Source organism: Vespula pensylvanica, chromosome 2 (assembly GCF_014466175.1).
Source record: "Vespula pensylvanica isolate Volc-1 chromosome 2, ASM1446617v1, whole genome shotgun sequence".
Lineage (NCBI taxonomy): Eukaryota > Metazoa > Arthropoda > Insecta > Hymenoptera > Vespidae > Vespula > Vespula pensylvanica.
Window position 1 is genome coordinate 10,343,910 of NC_057686.1, and position 21,240 is coordinate 10,365,149.

Sequence of the window (21,240 nt, forward strand, 5' to 3'; positions counted from 1 at the left end):
TAATTCTCAAAACAGAAAATTCGTATATTTCCAGAATGACAAGATCGTTGATAAGAATGATAAATAAAAAATGAACGAACTTAGTTACGAGCTTGATAGGATCGTTAAAATTGAAGTCAAGACCATAAAAAAGGTCATTTTTCTCTAGTAAATTTGCCCTCGAAATAGTGGACGAAAATACCACGTGGCAGCGCTGCCGTCGACCTGACAATGCGACTGGCTCGGGGGTGAAATGGGGTTGATTTGACCAGTAGCATGTTGCCCTTCGTAACGTGAATGTCGACGTTCGCGTGCATCATGACGTGTCTAAAAATAAAACGTCAACGTAACGTTCGTTTCTGGTGTTGTTTGTCGTCCTTGTTCCTTTTCTGTGGTTGATTAATCATTAACATTTTGAAATACATTCGTCGATATTCCAAGAAAAAACTATCGTCGAAAAGGTTTTCCTGAATTTTTTGAAGAGATCTTGTAAGATGATTGATCATTATATCATATCGAGTCGAGATAATACAAAAAAAAGACGAAACAGATACGAAAAAGGGCGTGTAACATTCATGAAGAGAGTTCTAATGTTCTTGAAGTCGAGGACACACGAAAAGGTTCGTTCGTTTTGAATATAAAACCTAATTAATTCCTTCTCTGTTGTACAAATATCATACACACACACGAACAACATATGCACACACACACACACACACACACACACACACACACACACACACACACACACACACACACACACACACACACTCACGCACGTACGCACGACGCACGAATCACACATACACGCACGCGCGCGTACGTACAACACTCTCTCTCTCTTTCTTTCTCTTTGTTTCTTTCAATACAGCCATTTGTTCAGCTTACCAAAGCGATTAAACATCTTCATTTTTTTTCATTTTCGACAAAAATAAAATTCTCATCCGAGTTAAATATTCGTTTGTTTTGTTTATATTTTCTCTTTTACATTCGACGTTATCTAAGTCTCTCTTTCATTTCTTAATTTTCATTCTTTTTCTTCTACTCTTTTTTCTTTTCCTTGTTCACTTCTTCTGAACCGTAAATAAGCACTGTAAAGCTTCGTGTATATAGCACGAGTAGAAATAATGTATGTTGTGTGCGAGTATGTGTACAATTCTGGGTGGGTGGGTACATATACACTGTATATATTGGAGTGCTTTCACTGTACGTCGTTACATCGCTACGGAAAGATGTAGAGAAAGGAAAAATTTTTTCCTTACACGTTGTTGAAAAGCGCGTTTACCTCGATTTCAGAGAGAAAGAGAGAAGGAGAGAGAGAGAGAAAGAGAGAGGGAAAGAGAGAGAGAGAAAGAGAGAGACGGAGAGAGAGAGGGAGAAAGAAAGAGATAGATAGAGAGAGGGAGAGAGGGAAAGAGACGGACATAGAGAGAGAGAGAGAGAGAGAGAGAGAGAGAGAGAGAGAGAGAAAGTTATTTCAACGGCAAAGGAAAAATATTGCTCCCGGCCAATTTTTGTAATATTACGAGTTTCCGATACAGAGAAAATCTCTGTCATGACGTTTCAACGTAAATTCAGATATTTCTATCACGAATGATGTCATTTCTAATTTCTCTACATTTAAAAAATTCTTTGATCGTCTATCGATTCTCAACTTCCGTTTAACAAATTTAACTAAAAATACATATATATTTTATTTTTTTTTTAAATAAAAAAATAAAAAAACATTAAAATTCGAAATTGTTTATTTTGATGCATGTTATAGAAAATAACTTATTGATATCTACAATTAGGTCAAGATATTTCGTAGAAGCAATTTTTTCTTCTTCGCATTCCAGTTTCGAACGTGTCGAGAAGTTTCGTCATTTTTCCATCACATCGTGCTAGGCATCGTAACGCGTTCTCTACGATTTACCTTTCCTTTCTATCCAGTTACTTCCCCTGTCTTTTCTTACTACCACAAATTCAAAACGATCTATGACAGTAGTTCTCTTGCGATTCATTCGTTCTTCTCCATTTATTAAGTAATTCTATCTCAGTGGTACGAGAGCGTCTTTCACATGATATATATTATGTGTATGTGTGTGTGTATGTATGTATCCACCACACACACACGCGCGCGCACACAGATACAGAGGATGAAACATTAAATAGAAAAACCTTAATGTTTGATTTTACTTATAGTTCTGTACGATAATATTTTTAGAAAAGTTAAGTAAAGTGATAGAAAAACTTACATTTTTATGAAACAGTTCTCTTTAGAGACATATTTTATTTATTAAATTTTATTTAAATACTATACCCTGTATATATACTTTGGAAATGATGCGAATAGCACTCGCTGCATCATTTATGCATATTTATAAATATTTTCAAATAAATTGAAATATGCGGAAGCTTTTTGACATATCTCGAAAAAGTGAACTTTTATCATTTTTTAAAACACACTTTTCATTCATACATATGTATATATGTATATATAGTTCTCTTTGGAAATTTTGATCGTCATGATTCAATTTCTTTTCGTGTAACGACTTAGAATACTTTTACGTCCGCCTAATTATTTTATCGAGACCGACGCGAGGAAGAAAATAAGAAAAGAAATAACGAGAGAAACGAAGGAAATGATGGACAAAGAAGAAGCATCGAAGGGAAAAATTCCCACGCCTTTAAACATTAGCGAGGCGATTGAGAATGAAGTTTTGAATGAGAAAATGGCGCGAAGTAAGTTATCGGAAAGAGAATTAAATAAAAGAGCAATCTTCTTTTCTTTTCTTTTCAATGACTTTCTTGTTCTCTTTTTAATCTAATCAACAAGTACTCAAAAACGATCTTCTATTGCACGAGGCCGTGATAAAAAACGAAGCGGAATCAGTCGCAAAGGTGCTGAAGGAAGATGTCGACGTTGATTCAAGAAATAACGTAAGACATTGAAATATAACATTAACATTAAAAACGTTTGCAAAATGAATAGATTAAAATAAACAAACGAGTTTCTTAACGATAAATTTGTAGTATGGTCGTGCGCCTATTCATTGGGCGGCTTCGAGAGGGAACACGGAAATCATCGAGATGCTGATTCAAGCGAAATGTGACATTGAAGCGAAAGATAAGGTAGATTAACATTATAGATTAACAACGTATTATGTGTATAAATTGATAATCACGTGTCATCAATTTTACAAGAGTGTTCTCTATCGCATAAAATTGATTAGAACATTAAAATTAGAATAGTATAATTGTGTCTAACATAGTTTCGCGTTTATATCGGTTTCCGTATTAAACTTCGAAGTCAGAAGACGTACTAATTTATTCATACGTAGTACGACTAAAACTGGTTATGACTCCAGAACAATGAACGGTACTTTCAGAAGCGTGCAAAATACAGCTGGAAAATTTCATGACACCTGGAGTTATACGATCTCTCTCATAACTTGAATGTTATAGAAATTTAAATACTGCTTCTTTCAGTATGGTATGCGCCCATTGCATATGGCTGCATGGTACGGACACCAGGATGCTGTGAAAGTTTTGATCAATGCTGGTGCTAATGTTTCTGCAATTAACAAGGTAGCCAATAAAGATGAATAATTTGATTAATTCTTAATTGTTAGTCATATTATTTAATTGAATTTTTTATTGGTATTTTATGAGCGATCAATTATTAATTATTTGTCATGTTATTTCATTGTATTTTATATTTATATTTAACTGTATTTTCTAATCGATCAATTTTTATGTTATTTGTTATATTATTTAATTGTATTTGTATTCATTTTATTTTCGTATCATTGTATGTTTATGTTTTTGTTTTGTATTATTATTACTTTTCATTCGATAAAAATAGGAGAAAGAAAGTCGTCTTTTTTCTTTCTGTCTGTGTTTGTCACAGAAACAGTACACTTTACTAATGTGTGGTGCTCGGGGCAACAACGTCAATGTCGTGCAATATCTTGCGGAAGCCGTGGAATCGTTGAACGGAGATGCAATGGATTACACTGGTGCAACTGCTCTACATCATGCAGCTGTCGCCGGTCATCCTGGCGTAATATCGGCGATATGTAACATTCCACGAATAGAATTGAATGCAACGGATAAGGTAAGAATATTTTTACTTTCTTATTTCATAATCATTTAGGAAGGAAATTGTTATTTTCATAGAAACTCGGATAGAAAGAAAAAAATACAAGAAAATTTGTTCTAATTCATTTAGAGACGTTCCTTTGCAGAAACGTGTTATTATTATAAAAAGAAAAAACACAAGAAAATTAGTACTTATTTATGTAGAAATATATATATTTTTTAATATGTTATTATTATAAAAAGCAAAAAAAAAAAAAAAACAAGAAAATTCAGATATTGATTTATTTGAAATATTTTTGTTAAAACCGTGTTATAATTACAGACAAAAATAAAATGACAAGAAAATTTGTAGAAATTCATTTAGAAACATTTTTAATCTTTGTTAGTCTCAAAGCAAGTGTATCGTTTCTCTTCAAGGCATCGAGATTGTAATGTAACGTGTATCCTTTGATCTGTTTGATTAGCTTTAGTCGGTTATAAGTAGGTCAGGTTGAACCATTATTCTATTCCACTACCAGAGAAGTAGATCTTTTTTTGAACGTCGATCACAGAACATCCTTAGCCGGGAAATAACTTTCATCTCCCATGAGTCAAGTTCCATCTCGAGTGCATGTTATAGCGAATGTATATGTGTATCTATGTGCATAATTCAATTTTGACTTTAATTTATCACTACTCAACGTACATACAAGCATATTCATTTAATAACACAAGATAATCAATTTTAATCGACGTATTGATCGTTTCTGACGTTTTATTAACAGTATGTTGATGTTCGACAGGCTTCGAGAAAATTGAGAATGTTTTTACTATCTTCTTGTTGGAATTCTTTCAAGTATTATCAAGCTTTGAAAAATTGAATGCTTCTCAAAAAAATTGAGTGCTTTCCAGAAAAATCAAGCTTTCCAAAATTGAATGTTGGAATTCTTGAAAGATATTTCTAATTTACAAGAATTAATCGATATTTGTTGGGATTGAAATTTAATTATCATAATAACAGTAATAATAATAATAACCGCAGGGCAGCTTGTGGCGAGTTGGTGATTGGCGACATCACGGACCCAAGTGCTTCTGAGGACTTATAAAGATCCTTATCTCTGGCTTGCCTTAGCCGACCGGTTAAAGTGGAGTACATATATGCTCGAAGGGTGAAAATGTTAAAATCATAAAGGCTGGAAGTAGCCTCAGTGAAACTGCAGCACAGCTCTATAATTTGTTTAACGAGATGAATCAGGAGACATAAACAAAATGCGCGTTAAGCACGTGATAAATGCATGGGACTCCAGTTAATAAACTGGTCAATTGTTGAATTCAGGAACGTATTCACGTAAGTCCCTTTTAGGACTTGTTTTAACTTTTTGTCCGAAAAATGTTACAATATTTAAAGATTGTGAATATATTCCTGATCTGATCATGTTCCCATTACGTGCATTTGTTTACTGACTCGTATCGTTGAACAGACTCTACACTTTTAGCTGCTCACATCTACGTTGCCTATCTGCAAAGCGGGTCTATTTAGTGAATAACGAATCATAATCTGCCAATTTGTTATGGATTTAAAAATTCTGGATATGGCAGATGTCCGTTGTGTCAAATCAATAATAGCCCAGACAGACCAATCTATATTATAACACAATAGCCTAGTGATTTATTAAAGTGAAACTTTTTTAACCACGGTAGCGTAAGTTTACTTGGGCGGAACAAAAAGTGAAAAGCTTTTCCTAAGAAATCGAAAGTGAAAAGAGAGGGGAATGTTCCTATTCTCTCTGCTTCATACACGTCACAAACTTGTGCGCTCGGTACTAGCTGTATATGTACTGAACGCTTTTGCAGTATAATGTGTTGACAAGTATTTGTCGAAAATTGTGAAATTTTGTTAGTTTTAATATGATATAACAAAAGAGTACCGAATGTATTCGTACTGCTTACATCGAGGCAAACAATTTGAGTCGAACAACAGTGCCTTTAGGAAGACGAACATCTAGTATCTGCCTTAATCATCGCTATTCACAAATCTCAAGGAGATATTTTCAGTTAGGTTATTTATGAATACAGCAAAACATAATCACGGTGGAGTATGTAACTTTATCACGAAATACTCACATCAATGGATACTATATCGTTACAGAAGATGATAATCTAAAATTTCATCATATTAACTGAGTAACTGAATCTTAATTGATTATTAACATTGGACAGTTTTAATCGATTTTATGATGGACAAAAGAGGCCTTTCACTTTGCTCATTTAATTGTTAAAGTCTATGGACTTAGTCTGCAAACATGAACGAGACAGTGATGCAACGATCAATGATGCAACTTATCAATGCTCTCTGATAATGTAACTTCTTGCTATTATCAGAAACATGACTGAAGAATAAAATAGGAATAAACATTCATAATATTGGTTGTGTTGTACAATTTAAACGTTTAAATATGAGAATTGAGATAACGATTTACAACAATGCAAATGATGTGATGATTGTTATGACTCATAACAAGGATTTGAATTTAGAACAAATTAATTCAATGGATTTCTACAGGGATTAGTGATCTTTTTACATGATCAATGTCAACTGGATAATGGATAAACGATTCTCATGATCGTCATTTACATATCGTCGAACAAAAACGTCAATGAAAATATTGCATTTATTTATGAAGTCTTGCTGTTATACACTAATGAGGATGTAAAATTATTAAGAAGAAATTTGGACAAATTATCAATGATTTTCAGTGATGATTTCAACATCAGTTTTTGTCCAGAAGAAGTACAACCACTGATCGCATTCTTAGAGGAAAAATTCAATTTAAAATTAAATACTGATAGAAAAAAATCTCCTATCAGGTCGCACGCTATAATTGATACAATATTTGAATGCTATTTAGACAATTTACAGTCGAAAATATTTATATCTTATTTTAGTTATCATAAGACCATAATTTCGTTCTTAAAGTATGAATTGATGGAGATTGATGTGAATAAAGATTTAAATATTTAATTTGATTACGTTATGTTTATTTAATTTATATACTGAATTATCATTTCCTAATCCTAATATCCTAAAATTTATTCACATTAAAAAAAATTAAAAATTTTTCATTTATAAAAATAACGATAAAAGTTTCACTTCTAACGCATGGGAGTTACGTCCTTTAATTTTTTTAATTTTCATTTTAATAAAAATAATACACTTTCCATTGCAATGTTTCACAATCTTTCTTTGTGTTAAATTAGTTCTCATAAATTCTTTAAAGATCTGGGCTTTTTGGTATTTGAGAAAAATATACTCAAAAATAACAACTATAGTAACAGCAACAACAACAACAACGATAATCATAATAATGATAGATATATTATCAAAGATCTCAATATAAGGATAAACAAATCTAAGTTATACAAACAAGTAGAAACAATAGATCATATCACAGGCGAATATGATGAAGAACACAGAATACATCAGAAGACACGATAACGTAGCGAAAATCATTCATCAAGAGTTGGCCGACATGACTCATACAACAGTACACATCCATATACAAATGCACATCGCAGAATGAACTAAAAAACGATAAATGTAAGACAATAGAAATAGAAGCATCACTACTGACAAAATAATACCGACACAATAAACCACATTAATCCATAAATGAAAGAAAATAACACAACAGGGACGAAAATAGAAAAATAGGTTCAATTGATTGAGAAAATCAGAGAGTTATGGCATCAAGAAAAAGTTGAAATAATTTCGATCATATTGTCAATCACAGTCATACTATATAATATTCATCAATACATTCGCACACTACAACTACGCTCAAACACATAAATACAGTTACAAAAATCAATAATCCTGGATACTTGTACAATCACAAGAAAATTTCTAAATATTCTATAAACAAACAGCCATAGAGAAAATACGCTTGACTACGGCTCGTATGATTTCATATTCCTAACTAGACACAAGTTTGAGAAGAAATACAGAAATAACAACAACAACAAGAATAAATAATAAATTGGATATGATAAATTGAAATAAATAATTTAATTAAAAAATTAAATTAGGATGATTTACATTTTTCAAATTTGTAACTCTATTTATGGATTCTTATAAATTAAAACATTTTTTTAAAGATCGTTCATCACCTTTATTTAACGAACGATCTTTCAGATAGGACAAACACCGATACATTGTGCTTGCTCGGAGGAACATTTGGAAGCCGTGGAGGCTTTGATTGGCTTAGGAGCGAACGTGAACGCTCAGGACAATGAAGGAAATACACCGCTTCATGTAGCGACACGAATGAGGCAGATTGAAATGGTTCAACTTCTATTGAAAGCTGGGGCAAATACCGAGTTGACCGATCAGGTATATCAATAATTGATTTCATTAATAATTCAGCTTGTACGTCCAATCGATTCATGTTTATTGTTAACTCGTTAATTCGTTCTTATTTTCAATTTTTTACTATTTACTTTGAAAAAAGAAAAAAAAAGAAAAGAAAGAGAAAGAGGGAGAATGAAAGGAGTGAGTGAGAGAGAGAGAGAGAGAGAGAGAGAGAGAGAGAGAGAGAGAGAGAGAGAGAGAGAATTTATTGAACGAATTAAAAGAAAAAAATGACATTATGGCCTTATATGTTAAATTTCTTCAATTTTTAAAATTTTTCATAAATTCAGTTTGATTAATATTTATAGTTTTTCTTATTAATTTGTTTCTAGTAATTTTTATTGTCTTTAATATTTCTAATTTTAATTGATAGTTACTTTATCTATCAATATACTTAATCAATCGTTACTCTATATATTAATATATAAAAGTTACTTGCAATCTTTTGACTTTATTGAAAAAGATAATGAGAGAAAGAGAGGAGAGAAACATTAGACTCGGTATCATGATAAAACTTCTCAGATGGGTTTCACTCCGCTTCACCTAGCAGCGAGCCACGGTTGCAAGGGTATCTTGGATTCACTCATACAAAATGGTGCAATTTTGAACAAACAGTGCAAGGTAAGATAAGAGAAATGAAAATCAATATTTTAAACAAATAAAATAACTAAAATTATTGAACAAGTAGAGTGCTAAATTTATTAATACGAAACGATGCATTTTTTAGGCCAAAAAATAAACTGTATATGAAAATTTAGATATTAAATAAATTCATTATTAATAATAAATATTTAATAATTGAAACCCTATATATACATAAATATTTATTATATTTATTATATATCTAAATTTTTATTATATAAATTATTAAATAAATATGTTAATATCACATTTATTTAACATAATATTTTTTTATATATTTATAGCTACAAATATATAAAATATATATAACAAATATATATAAAGCATATAATAAAACATATATAAAGTGTTGCATATAAAGTTTTACACGATTATTTTCTGAATTATCCGTTATTCGAAAAAATACTTCAAGCAGAACATATTTTGTCTCGAAGGAAACATCTTGTAACGATTACAAATCTAGGTGGACATGTCTCTGAGATTTTAAGATGACTCTTGTTTTTCTTTTTAATGGAATTATGTTTCACTTAGATGTGTAACCCGTTTCCTGACGATTTCATCGATTTATAATATGTTGGTCTTTCAATGTTATCCAAAATCTTTTATTGCTATTTAAAACTTTGTTGAATATTCATAAAATTTTGTTTAGTGAAGTATTTCGCCGATTTGATCTCCAAACGAATCGAAATCATATTAATGATGCGATTAATCGATATTCTTGTTTTCAAATACAGGATATTTGCTGTTATATATATATATTGTAATTGAAAAAGTTAGTATTATTACAATTCGTATAACAAGTTCTTCCTTTCGATAGCGATTTATTTTACGACGGCTCAAGTTTTTTGGGAAGAACTCACTACTTTTAATAATATGAAGAATCGCTTCGAATGTCTGCCAACAAAGTAACTTTTAAAAGAATTATCATTTAGTGATAGAGTAAATCATTGTATTGACATTCAGGATTATCTTTTTGAATACAGGAGATAAGGAAGAATTTCTGGATGTACAATGAAAATAAATTTTGAATGGTAATAAATGATCTTACATTGAAAGATAAATATATCTAGATCGATTAATTCGTCATGTAATGAGCTAAACATTTAATTACGGAAAAATATATAATTCCATTTAAAAAAACAAGAATCACAATGAAGTCCCGGGGATACATTCACGTAGACAAAATTTATGCTCATCACAAGAAATCATCCTCATAACAAAATAAATTTTGATTGAAACATTTTTTCTATAATAAATAGTTTGAGAGATAATTGCGTGAAAAATTTCAAATGGGGTATATATATATATGTATATATATAATCATATATATATAATATGTATATATAAATATAAATATATATAAATAAATTTATACATAATGTATAAATATAAAATATATTTATATTGAACGAAATAAACAATTACGTGTATATACATTAATTTTTTTTCTTTCATATATACATATACAGAATGGAAATACTGCATTACATTTGGCGTGCCAAAATAATGAGGTGGACACAGTGGAAATATTGATAAACAAAGGTGTTGACCTTAATTGCTTGAACTTGGTAGGTAGTAAAAGAATATCATTGAAAACATGTATATACATATATATCCGTCTTCTAGTATGCATTTTTCATTTCAACGTTTATCTTACTTATATATAGAGAATGCAATCACCGATACACATTGCAGCTGAAGTGGGACACACTGACATATGCGAGTTGTTGCTCGCGTCAGGTGCGAATATCGAGCAAAGAGAACAGGTAGAATGATTGATCTCTTGCGATATAGAATTTTCTTTTCGTTTTGTTTTCTTTAATCTTCTTCGTTGTCATTATCTTTCAGAGTGGTCGAACACCGCTTTATATCGCAGCAAGGGGTAGTTTCACAGCTATCGTCGATATGATCATTAAAACTGCACGATTGGATTACCCGACACCAGTGAGTTCTTTATCTAATTACACTAATTTATTTATATATTTTCTTTTATTTTAAATAAATTACTTTGTTTGTTGTTAGGAGAATTCAGATTCGGATAAGGAAGTTCGTGAATTAACGCCAGCACGAAGACGTTGGAGAGAAGGTTCTCGGGGTGGAAGCGTGTGTAGTAGTAACAGTGCACTTACTGAACCAATTCGATCAGTTTTATGGAAGCTGGCGTATAAGCAGTTGGGACCAGAAGATTGGAAGAAATTGGCTCTACATTGGGCTTTTAGTTATGAGCAAATTAAGGCTATCGAACATCAATATACTGGTATTAAACAAATTTCCTTATTTACTTTTGATGAGAAGAGAATTATTAGAAAGAAACGTGTTGTTTATTTAATTTTTAAACAATATTTTGCAATCGGTGGACCGTGGATTGCTAAGATTACTTAACACAATAATAGATGCATAATCATTTATTTGAAAATATATCTTATTAATTATTGGATATTTAATTTAGAGATATATTATATCTTTATGATATTATAAATATAGTGACATATATATATATATATATATATAGTATACATAGTGTACATACACACATATATATATGTATATATATATCTTTATATATTATTATTATATATTACATTATTATATAATATATAATATATAAAAATACTTTTATTATTTGGATCATTATTTTATCAATTAATGGTAAATGTTTTGTAAAATAAATAGTCAGTATATATAAATATTTTGATCAGTATAAATAATTATATGTCAGAATTGCGTCTGGGTTGGATCAAATTTACACATATTTTGTTATAAATATGGATCATCTACTTAAAATACTAATTCAATAAATAACAATTATATAAAAATATATTAATTATATAATATTGTATAATATTATATATAAAGATATATTATTTATATATATTTCTTTTACATAATATATCTTTAAATCAAATATTATAGTACATAAATATATAGATAAATATAGAAAATAATCCACGGACTGCGTTAAAAAAAAGTTGAAAAATATTGTGATAAACTAAGAACAGTTATGCAAAAAAGACGATAAAGTTGCGATCGCAGGACCCTCGAGTTACAAGGAGCACGGATTTCGGATGTTGATGATTTGGGCCTCGGGATTAAATTCGGAAGCACCATTGGTCAAAGAATTGTGCGAGGCTTTGCAAGCCGTTGATAAGAAGAGTGTCGCTGGTAACAGAAGTTAAATTTCTTTTTGAGAGAGAGACAATCGCACATAATTGATTAAAGAAGATACATTGCCTTATTGTTTATCTTTTTCAGATTCCATTCGAAAGCAGACGAATCTGGAAAATGACGCAAAATTGAATTCGAACAAACAGAGTTGTCACGAATGCTTGATAGTATGAAAATCCTCCCTATTCAAGAACTATCATGATTGTTTTAATATAATGATCGAATGTTGTTACGTCCATTCTTATATCGTTCGTTATTGATAAAAAATGTCGCACTTTTTACAAAACTTATTATTCACCGAAAACGAAGAGTTTTTTGAAAGATATTCAATGTACTTCGAATAGTCTTTGTATAATCGATATATATATATGTGTGTATATATATATGTATATATATATACACATATATATAATCATTCATACATATCGATAATAGACCATTATTACTTGTAAGTTTTACGAGAATCGTTCGATTTATCTTTAGCACGTTATTAGTTAAGTTAAGATTATCATCGAATTTATCAATTAAGAATGGAATACTTACTAAACAAAAGTAATGTATATATAACACACACACACACACACACACACACAATCTGTGTATATATCATCAATTATGAGGATTGGCGTCATTTTTTAGAAACATAGACAATTTCCAACAGAAATACATAAAGATACTTACCATCAAATAATCTTCTTAGTTTCCTGAGTATACATTTGTTTGGATTTCATAAATTTATATCGCAAATTTATCTTGTATGATTTATGGAAAATCGTTACAGTAAAGTCACTTCGTCGGAAGATAAAGTGCAGACTGAATGATCGATATAATATAATTAAATCGAGGTCAATAAGGACAAGTTTCAAAAAGAAAGGATAATGATAAAAAAAATTGGACAAAAGAAAGTGGTTTCTATTAAAATGTGAACGTTTATTATTCATATTCATCGCGTGGAATATATTTACCTGTATTACTTTACAGAAGAACGAATCTCTCCTTGCTTTTTCTTTCGCATCATTTGTAACAAAATATTTTGGATAATATTAATAATAATATTAATAATATTAATAATAATAATAATAATAATAATAATAATAATAATAATAAAGTATTAGTACTAATGACGATAATAGTAATAATATAATAATAATAATAATATTAATAATAAAGTATTAGCATTAATAATAATAATTAGTAGTAGTAATAATAATAATTATATATATCATCGATGACGTGCAATGAGGTCGGTGGTGTCATTATTATTATTATTTATTAACACGGAAGGTATTTACGCGCGCGGTCTCTGTGTGATGCGTGCGCGTATATATTTGTGTGTTGTCTGTTTGCTCGTTTATTTATAAATTTCTTGTTATCAGACACGATCGAGTTTTGCTTGCAAATACAAGGTAGATTTATTGATGCTCGGTTGACGATGACGACGACGTTGACGATGTACGGAAAGGGAAATAGATTCTGAAACATAAAAAAAATCGCGACGTAAGGTGAAGAAGAAGGCTGGCTGTAGAAAATTTCAATTGAGTAATACTTATATATTTACAATGGTACGACCCAATGAAAAATTCGACAGGGCCTTACGTCACGATTTTTTTTTCCTATTTTTCTTAATCAATTTCCCCCAAAGATTATACATACATATGTACATTGTACATATACGTACGTACCAAACAATCGGTCACGGTTTAGTGACTCTTTTTTGTTTGTTATCTTCTTTCTCGCTGCTTTATATCTTTTTTCTTTTATTTTTTATCAATCGATAAAGTTTCGAAATAATTCGTAATAAATATATCAAAGACATAAACACTCTTTTCGGTTTTACATATGTGATCGTAATCTCTTACGTATCATTGATAATCCTATTTCAAGCTTGATTCATTTTGTTTTTTTTTTTAATTTTAACGAACAGACATCTTAACATACAAAAATTATTATATTTCTATATATATATTGATCACCTATATCAACGGACGAAAAAAATCATGATCACTGACTCTATAGAATCATATTTTTTTCCTACTTTTCTCTTTTATTTTTAGAGAAGGACACAACACGAATATTTTGAACTTTTTCAAATCCTTTCAACGTAACGGTCGTCGATTATTGCTCTTATGGGTATAAATATGCCAATGAGAATCATTGAATTATATTCTAATACACGAAGGAACTCCGTTTCACTTTCGGAATGATAGCACGAAGATAAAGATAAATGGAAAGCGAAGATTAAAAAGGGAAATGAAGAAAGGAAAAAGCAAGTTAAGGCATTAAGAAATATATGGGAAGAGGAAATGATCAATTTTAACAGAATTAGAGGGAAAGAGAGAAGGAGGGAGGAAGGGAGGGAGGGGGAGGGAGAGGGAGAGGGAGAGAGAGAAAGTAAAGAGAAACGCGACATTTCTGCAGAAAATTTGCTGAAGCATAGTTATCGCGCGCTCTCTGTTCCTTTCTTCCTTTTCCTATTTATTTTTCTTTCTTTCTTTTTTACCTCAAGTCCACAAGCCTCGCATCATCCAGTCAGAAAAATGAACAGGACGTCTAGGAAATAAACTTCCTACGGCAGAAATGGAAAAAACAAAGGATTAGGTTCGTTCGTTTATGTTCTCTTGCAAATGCATGACATTTAACAGAAGAAAAAAAAAAAAGAAAATAGCAAAGGAAAAAATTAGGGTGGATATTGGAATTGGAAGAGGATGATAGTTCTACAATGAAAGTATTTTTCATTCATTTTTCTGTTTCTCTTGTCACGTTACGTTACGTTACGTTACGTTACGTTACATTACGCTACGTTACGTTACGTTTTGCGATAGGAAAGAAATGTGTGCGAATTTTTGAAATCAGATTTCGTAAAATTCAATACGCAGAAAAATTCTGATGAATCTTCTCTACTTCAGCCGAAAATATTTGTCTTCTCGAAAAAGAAGAGAGTAAAGGAACAAGTGAAATAGAGAGATAGATGGGGGAGAGAGAAGGAGAGAGAGAGAGAGGGGGGGAGAGGGAGGAGAGAGAGAGAGAGAGAGAGATTCAATTGCAGAAATGTCGCGCCAGATTGAAAAAAATCGTTTCCTTTCGCATTGTCATTATCCTTCTGATTATATCCTTATCTCTACATATCTTTCACTCTATAAATATCTTTCTATGTATTCTTGCGTGTATCCGTGGCTATACACGCAAACACGCACGCACGCACACATAAACATTTACACGCGCATTATTATCATATTATCGGTGTAAAACACTTATCCTAGTCTTAATATTAGACGATCACTCGAGATCCTTACTTTTCTTTCTTTCTCCGACCTCACTATATCCTTCCAAATGTGTGTGTGTATGTGTGTGTATATATATAATATATATACATATAATATGTAGTGGTAATCATTCATCGGAATCCTCGTGCTCGCATGGATCGTTCCAAGATGGACATCTGATAAACATCTTGCTCACATATCAGCTTAGAACAGCTTAGATTTTTAACGTCGATCAATATCAGTCGATCGTCTTTCTCCATTTTCTCACTGCCTGATGATTCAAAAAAGATGACTTCCGGAGAACACGCACGCACGCAAGAGAAGAATACGTTAACAAATATGACATTTTTATAATCTATAAAAGGAAGCGAAAAGAGATCGAAGGGAAGGGGAAGAGGGAAGAGGAGTGGGAGAGAGGTAGTGATTAGACTCGTGTCGTCAGAGTCGAACTTCTTACGCACTTTTATCAGGGCTTTTCTTCTCCATGTGCTTTTCCTTTTTCTCTCCTTCTCTCAAGAGTAGTTTTTGTCCTTTTGTCATTATTATAAAATTGTCTAATATATCTTCTTCGATTCTCGAGGAATCTTCTTCATTGGAAGAAAAAGAATAGATTTTTCCGTATCACTGTCTATCTCTCTCATCTCGTTAACCCTCAGAGATTCATGGATCGCAATTTTCATAATTACTTTGTTGTCCTTTTCTATCCTTCCTTCGAAAGAACAGGACGTATACTACTACGAGAATATAATAGTGTAGTTTTGCTAGGCTATTTAATCCGCATGTATCGGATCTTCAACTGGAAGTACGAAATAAAAGAAAAAAAATTTGTTTGAAATGAAAAAAAAAAAAGAAGAAATAAAAGGAGAAAAGTAGGACGCATGAAAGATCGCTAAAAAAAGTCTTCTTTTTCGCTGGCTATAAAACAAAAATAATGTCCAGTTGTAATCATCGGGGAGGTATGATCATAGGAGATAGAAGTTTGTCTTCTTCTTCAAAAAATCTCAAAAGAACTTCCTTCAAAAAACAATGTGTTTGCGCGCGCATGCACTTATTACTGACGGTCGATCATTCAATAAATAAGAAGCGTAGAAGCAGTGATAATAATATCAGAAGTAATAGTTCTGATGTTGGTGGTAGTAGTAGTAGTTGTGTAGTGGAAGTAGTAGAAGCAGAAGAAGAAGAAGAAGAAGAAGAAAAGAAGAAAATCCTTATTTTTCAAAAGCGAGGCATAATTTGTCTTATCCTTCTTAGCGACGGTAGGGATGGTAATTGTTGAAGCTCGACGAGGTGCCTGAGTAACCCCTTTGGGGTCCACCCCCACTGTAGCTGTCGTTCGTTCCTGGTGCAGCAGGAACACTCGCTAGGCTCGAAGATCCGTATCCGGTGCCTGTTAGAATCGCACAAAAGAACATAGTACTGTGTGCCAGGATGCGACAAGGACGTAAGCGGAAAAGAAGATGGATGTGAGCTGGTAAGATGTGAAAAGGGCTATGAAGAAGATAATGGATGTTGGGTTGGGGAGTAAGGGTTGAGCATTGGTGCGTAGGTGCTAGATTTTTCTCATCTATCGACACGACAATTCGCCCGTTTTTTTCTTTCTCTTTTCTCGTTTTACCGTTTATCTCTCTCTCTCTTTCTCTCTCTTCAATTTTAATTTTATTTTTTGTATTTTACTTTCGAATTATTTTCATTGTTTTTTAATATAATGTAATTTTCAAATTAAGCAAGTTTCCCGATTACTTCTAAGAAAATTAGAAGCCAAATTAGAAGGACGAAAAGAAATTAAAGAGCAAATTCAATCTATTATTCATTTTTTTGCAAAAGTAATTTCAATCGAAAATAATTTTAATTCTTGTGAAACGTTTTTATCGGATGTTAGAGAGTAGAAATTAATTCGATGGGAAAGATATTAAATACAAGCTCAGTTAAAAACAAGAAGGACCGAAGAAGGTGGAGGACGAATTTTTGGGAGATGTATGTTCGTTAATAGCGTTCTTCTTTTATCATTGACGTTCGTTGTTGAAAAAGAAAGCGAAAACGAAAAAAAAATTAAAAAAAAAAAAAAAAAAAAGAAAGAAAGAGAAAATAGTAGATTAAAAACAATAGAGTGATGCGGAGATTAGGATTTCGCGAGAATGAAAAACTATAATAATATAGAGTAGAAGTTTTGAACAAACACTTGCCATACGATTTCTTTTTATCTCTTACCAAGTTTATCAAATACAAAAAACGAAGTGTTTAGGAAACTTCGTTGATCGTTAACGTTCTCTTAAAATAAATCTAGATTCTCTTAATATCATGATCCTAAGTTTAACACGCTGTGTATAATATTCGTCGAAAAAAGTACAAAAGAAAAAGGAAAAAAAAAAAAACAATAAATAAAATAAAATAAATGTGAGAAAAAATGAAAGAAAAAACAAGCGAAATGTATATATCGAGAGAGGATCGGCGGAAATAATCGGACGAAAGTCACACATCATCGATCGGCGAGCGTACAAAGCTAAATGCTTAAAAAGTTAAATCGTATGATTTAATGTTAAATCTTAATAAAGAAATTCGTACGACTAAACAACAGGATTTCCTTAGTTAATCTTAATTTTAAATAGTCGACGCGCGTGTCGTCTTCCTCGCCGTATTCGTTCGTTTTATGTACGTATTTTATGTATATATGTGTGTATGTATATATATATGTATATATATACATATATATATGTATATATATATACATATATATATAAATATATATCGATAACTTAACTTCCTTAATAATCACGCTATAAGAAGCTAGTCGAACTCGAAGGTCGTTTCTATAAAATAACTTATACTCGTAAGTATATAAGTATAATCAAAATTTCATAGATCGATATCTCGAAAACGTAGAGAGATAAGAGAAGAAAATTATCTTTAATAAGATTTCTATTACCTTCGTTTATAAGTATTAAGGGCACGTGATCGAAAGAAACTCTTTTCTCTCTTTCTCTTCCCTACCCTCTCTACGTGAATCTTTATCTAGGATCTAAGTTTCTTATGTTGTCAACTTCTCATCGATAATTAGCGCCTATAGGGATGATAGTTCGTGTGTTGAGTCAAGGAAAATCGTTGAGGTCCTGGGGCTGCGTCTCCGTTTGGAATGAATGTCGGACTTCCGGTTTCGGTATTTTTGAATTTTGGGATCGGAGAGGTGTCTGCGGGAAAAAAATAGGATAAAGGTAGGATTATTTCCATGTGATGCGTATATATGTGTCTATCATAATGATGTCTTAAGATTCGAGCTAATTTAAAAAAAAAAAAAACAAAGGGATGCTTCTGTCTAAAGGAAATGGACAGTCTGAACTAACTTTTGAACAGGAGTTAAAGACAGTTTCGAGAGTTGAAAAAAATGTTATAATCGTTATGGATATTCTTTAGAACCAGTATTATATCGATTCTATAATTGTTATTTTTCGATTTTTTATTGGTTACAGTTTGGTTCTATTTAATATATAATAGATATATTCTTATATATATAGGAGTTTTATTTTAGTTCTTTTGATTTTCTTATTGATTGAAAAAATGTTAATATAACTGAAATTTTGATGGGAAATCGATATAAAGAAAAGTAGGATTAGTTAGTCATTTATGCTAATATTGCTATTTTTTAAGTAAACATTTAATTAATCAAAATTTATCGTTTTCCAAATAATTCCAAAACAGTCATCGGTTCATATGCAGATTCACGTTATTTGGATAATTTGAAAAAACTCAAGAACACAGCAAAAAAATCTTATTGTTATTAAACACGTACTGAACACTTTCAAAGTAAAGAAATCTTCAGATAAAACATTCTATTTTTTATTCGTACGTGAAAACAATCGTGAATAAAAAATCGAACAATTCAGTCCTTTGACAGTAATACGAGTGAAACCAATCAGAGTACCGAATCGAATTTACATATATCTAATTATACAGTCCGCTCATCGAATACATTAAGTCGATCGGAAGACGTAGCAATTTTAGTTAAAATTTTTAATATATATTAACACTTGTAAAATCAATAAGAGAATCAATAAGAACTAAAATAATACTGATGTATATATATATATATATATATATATATATATATATATATATATGTATGTATGTATGTATGTATGTATGTATGTATGTATCATATTAAGTAAAATCGAATCATAACCGATACAAAATCTAATATAGAAAAACAACAATTATAGAACCGATATAAAACCGAAACCAAAATCGATATAGGCGAAAACCGTTATACATTCATAACAGATGTAATATTTTTTTCGATTCTCATAACTGAAAGTTAGTTATAATACTATTTCAGTGATAACATATTCAGTTATGATATATAACAGTTTGAAACAGTTATTTTTAGAACCGTTCCAATCCATATTTTTAAATATAAAATGGAAAGGGCGGGAAGGAGAGAAAGAAAGATAGAAAAAAAGAGACAGAGGAATAAACAGAAAGGAAGAAAAAGAGAAGAGAGATACGTATCCTCAGATAATAAACTAAATTTATATAAATAAAATAAACTTGAACGAGACTTATAAGCTTAACAACACTCGTAGACGAGATCAGAATCATAGGGGATGTACGTGCGTATACGTGATAAATATAATATGAGTGTGTGAGTAATCTATGTAAAATCAAATTTCAAGATAAAGATCTATGCAATGGTTAAGTATTTCAAGCAGATAACTTCTAACCTATCGCAGTAAAGATTTGATATGCTGAATCTTTCTCGAACCTGAGATTACGTTTTCTTACTAATTTTCTCTCTCTCTCTTTTCTTATTTTCATTCAAAGAACAGTCTCAGAGATTCAAGGTTGGAGTTCGACAACGCTCGGTTCGAACGCGCATAAAACACTACACAACATGAAAATGTTTCTCATTTGTTAACTTTTCTTTGATATCTTTACTAATATTATCACATAATATTCGTATGATGTTTATTAATGGCTTTATATAATAATGAACCATTTCTAGCAGAATAGAATTCCATTCTAACGATAACGATGAAACCGAAAATAATACAGATCGCGAATGAAATCATGAAACTGTTTTGGACTATAAAAATATTCTATATATATCCGTTATTATCTGTCAGCCATCAAAAAAAAGATGTCTTTTACATCTTTATTCCCCTTCTTTCGTACTTGTAACGAATAAATAGGAGATTATACTGATCAACGAATGCGATAAAAAAAATATGAAAATTGCAGAATTCTAAATCTAAGTTAATCGAAGGAAACACTAATTGTTCGTTTTTTCTCATTTCATTTTGCATCCATTCTCTTTCTCTCCTTTTCACCAATCCATTCATCAATACATATCCAATTCTTTTTCATTCATCATTCTCATATTCACACGTTAACCATACTTCCGTTTCTTCCTCGTTCTTATTCAATTTCCAATTCATGTTCTGCCTTCAGCATCGTTATCGTCCGATATTTTAAAATCTTTTTTTCATTTAAAACTATAACTCCATATATGCAGTGTTTTAAGTCTGTCAACCGCATAAATAGTAAACTACTATAAACAGCGATATTTATATATAATAAGTATATATTAAAGGACGACGATGACGACAACGACGACGACGACGACGACGCGACAACGCGACGACGACGCGACGACGACACAACGATGACGACAACGATGACGACAACGAGGACAACGCGACGACGACGCGACGACGACGCGACGACGACGCG

The 21,240-nt window shown here is 31.2% G+C and overlaps 2 protein-coding genes across 14 annotated transcripts in view; one reads left to right on the forward strand and one right to left on the reverse strand.

Annotated features, from left to right (window-relative positions):
• Positions 1–21,240, reverse strand: part of LOC122637648 (heterogeneous nuclear ribonucleoprotein 27C-like) — a 48,402-nt gene that overhangs the window by 835 nt on the left and 26,327 nt on the right. For 2 of the 9 annotated variants that reach the window (XR_006329283.1, XR_006329280.1), the window contains 2 exons: positions 15,550–16,906; positions 13,166–14,822 (listed from right to left, as the gene is read on the reverse strand). The exons of 1 other annotated variant lie outside the window; for it this stretch is intronic. Coding sequence is in view for 4 of the 8 variants with exons in the window: in XM_043829923.1 (XP_043685858.1) it covers positions 18,571–18,704 (134 nt within the window). In the remaining 4 variants the exon portion in view is untranslated. Of the gene's footprint in view, positions 1–13,165; positions 14,823–15,549; positions 16,907–18,027; positions 18,705–21,240 lie in introns of those variants that run through there. 6 more of the 9 variants (XR_006329281.1, XR_006329282.1, XM_043829926.1 and 3 more) reach the window with 6 other exon arrangements.
• Positions 93–12,484, forward strand: LOC122637645 (ankyrin repeat and death domain-containing protein 1A-like). 5 transcript variants are annotated; one of them, XM_043829916.1, is made up of 14 exons: positions 93–599; positions 2,519–2,703; positions 2,798–2,901; positions 2,995–3,093; positions 3,451–3,549; positions 3,827–4,078; positions 8,234–8,431; positions 8,972–9,070; positions 10,561–10,659; positions 10,759–10,857; positions 10,940–11,035; positions 11,114–11,348; positions 12,113–12,253; positions 12,344–12,484. In XM_043829916.1, exons 2-14 carry the CDS (start codon positions 2,604–2,606, stop codon positions 12,427–12,429), a joined length of 1,707 nt encoding a protein of 568 aa, XP_043685851.1. In that variant the 5' UTR covers positions 93–599; positions 2,519–2,603; the 3' UTR covers positions 12,430–12,484. The 5 variants fall into 5 exon arrangements, with proteins under 5 accessions (XP_043685851.1, XP_043685854.1, XP_043685852.1 ...); XM_043829919.1 differs by having other exon boundaries at positions 118–599; positions 3,878–4,078; XM_043829917.1 differs by having other exon boundaries at positions 177–599; positions 12,125–12,253.

What these genes read in the sequence shown, in the direction of transcription:
- LOC122637645 (XM_043829916.1), top strand. Translation starts at nt 2,604, where the DNA reads ATGATGGACAAAGAAGAAGCATCGAAGGGAAAAATTCCCACGCCTTTA. An exon ending in ACATTGAAGCGAAAGATAAG is followed by an intron (nt 3,094 to 3,450) that starts GTAGATTAACAT and finishes TGCTTCTTTCAG; the next exon opens with TATGGTATGCGCCCATTGCA. An exon ending in ATACCGAGTTGACCGATCAG is followed by an intron (nt 8,432 to 8,971) that starts GTATATCAATAA and finishes AAAACTTCTCAG; the next exon opens with ATGGGTTTCACTCCGCTTCA.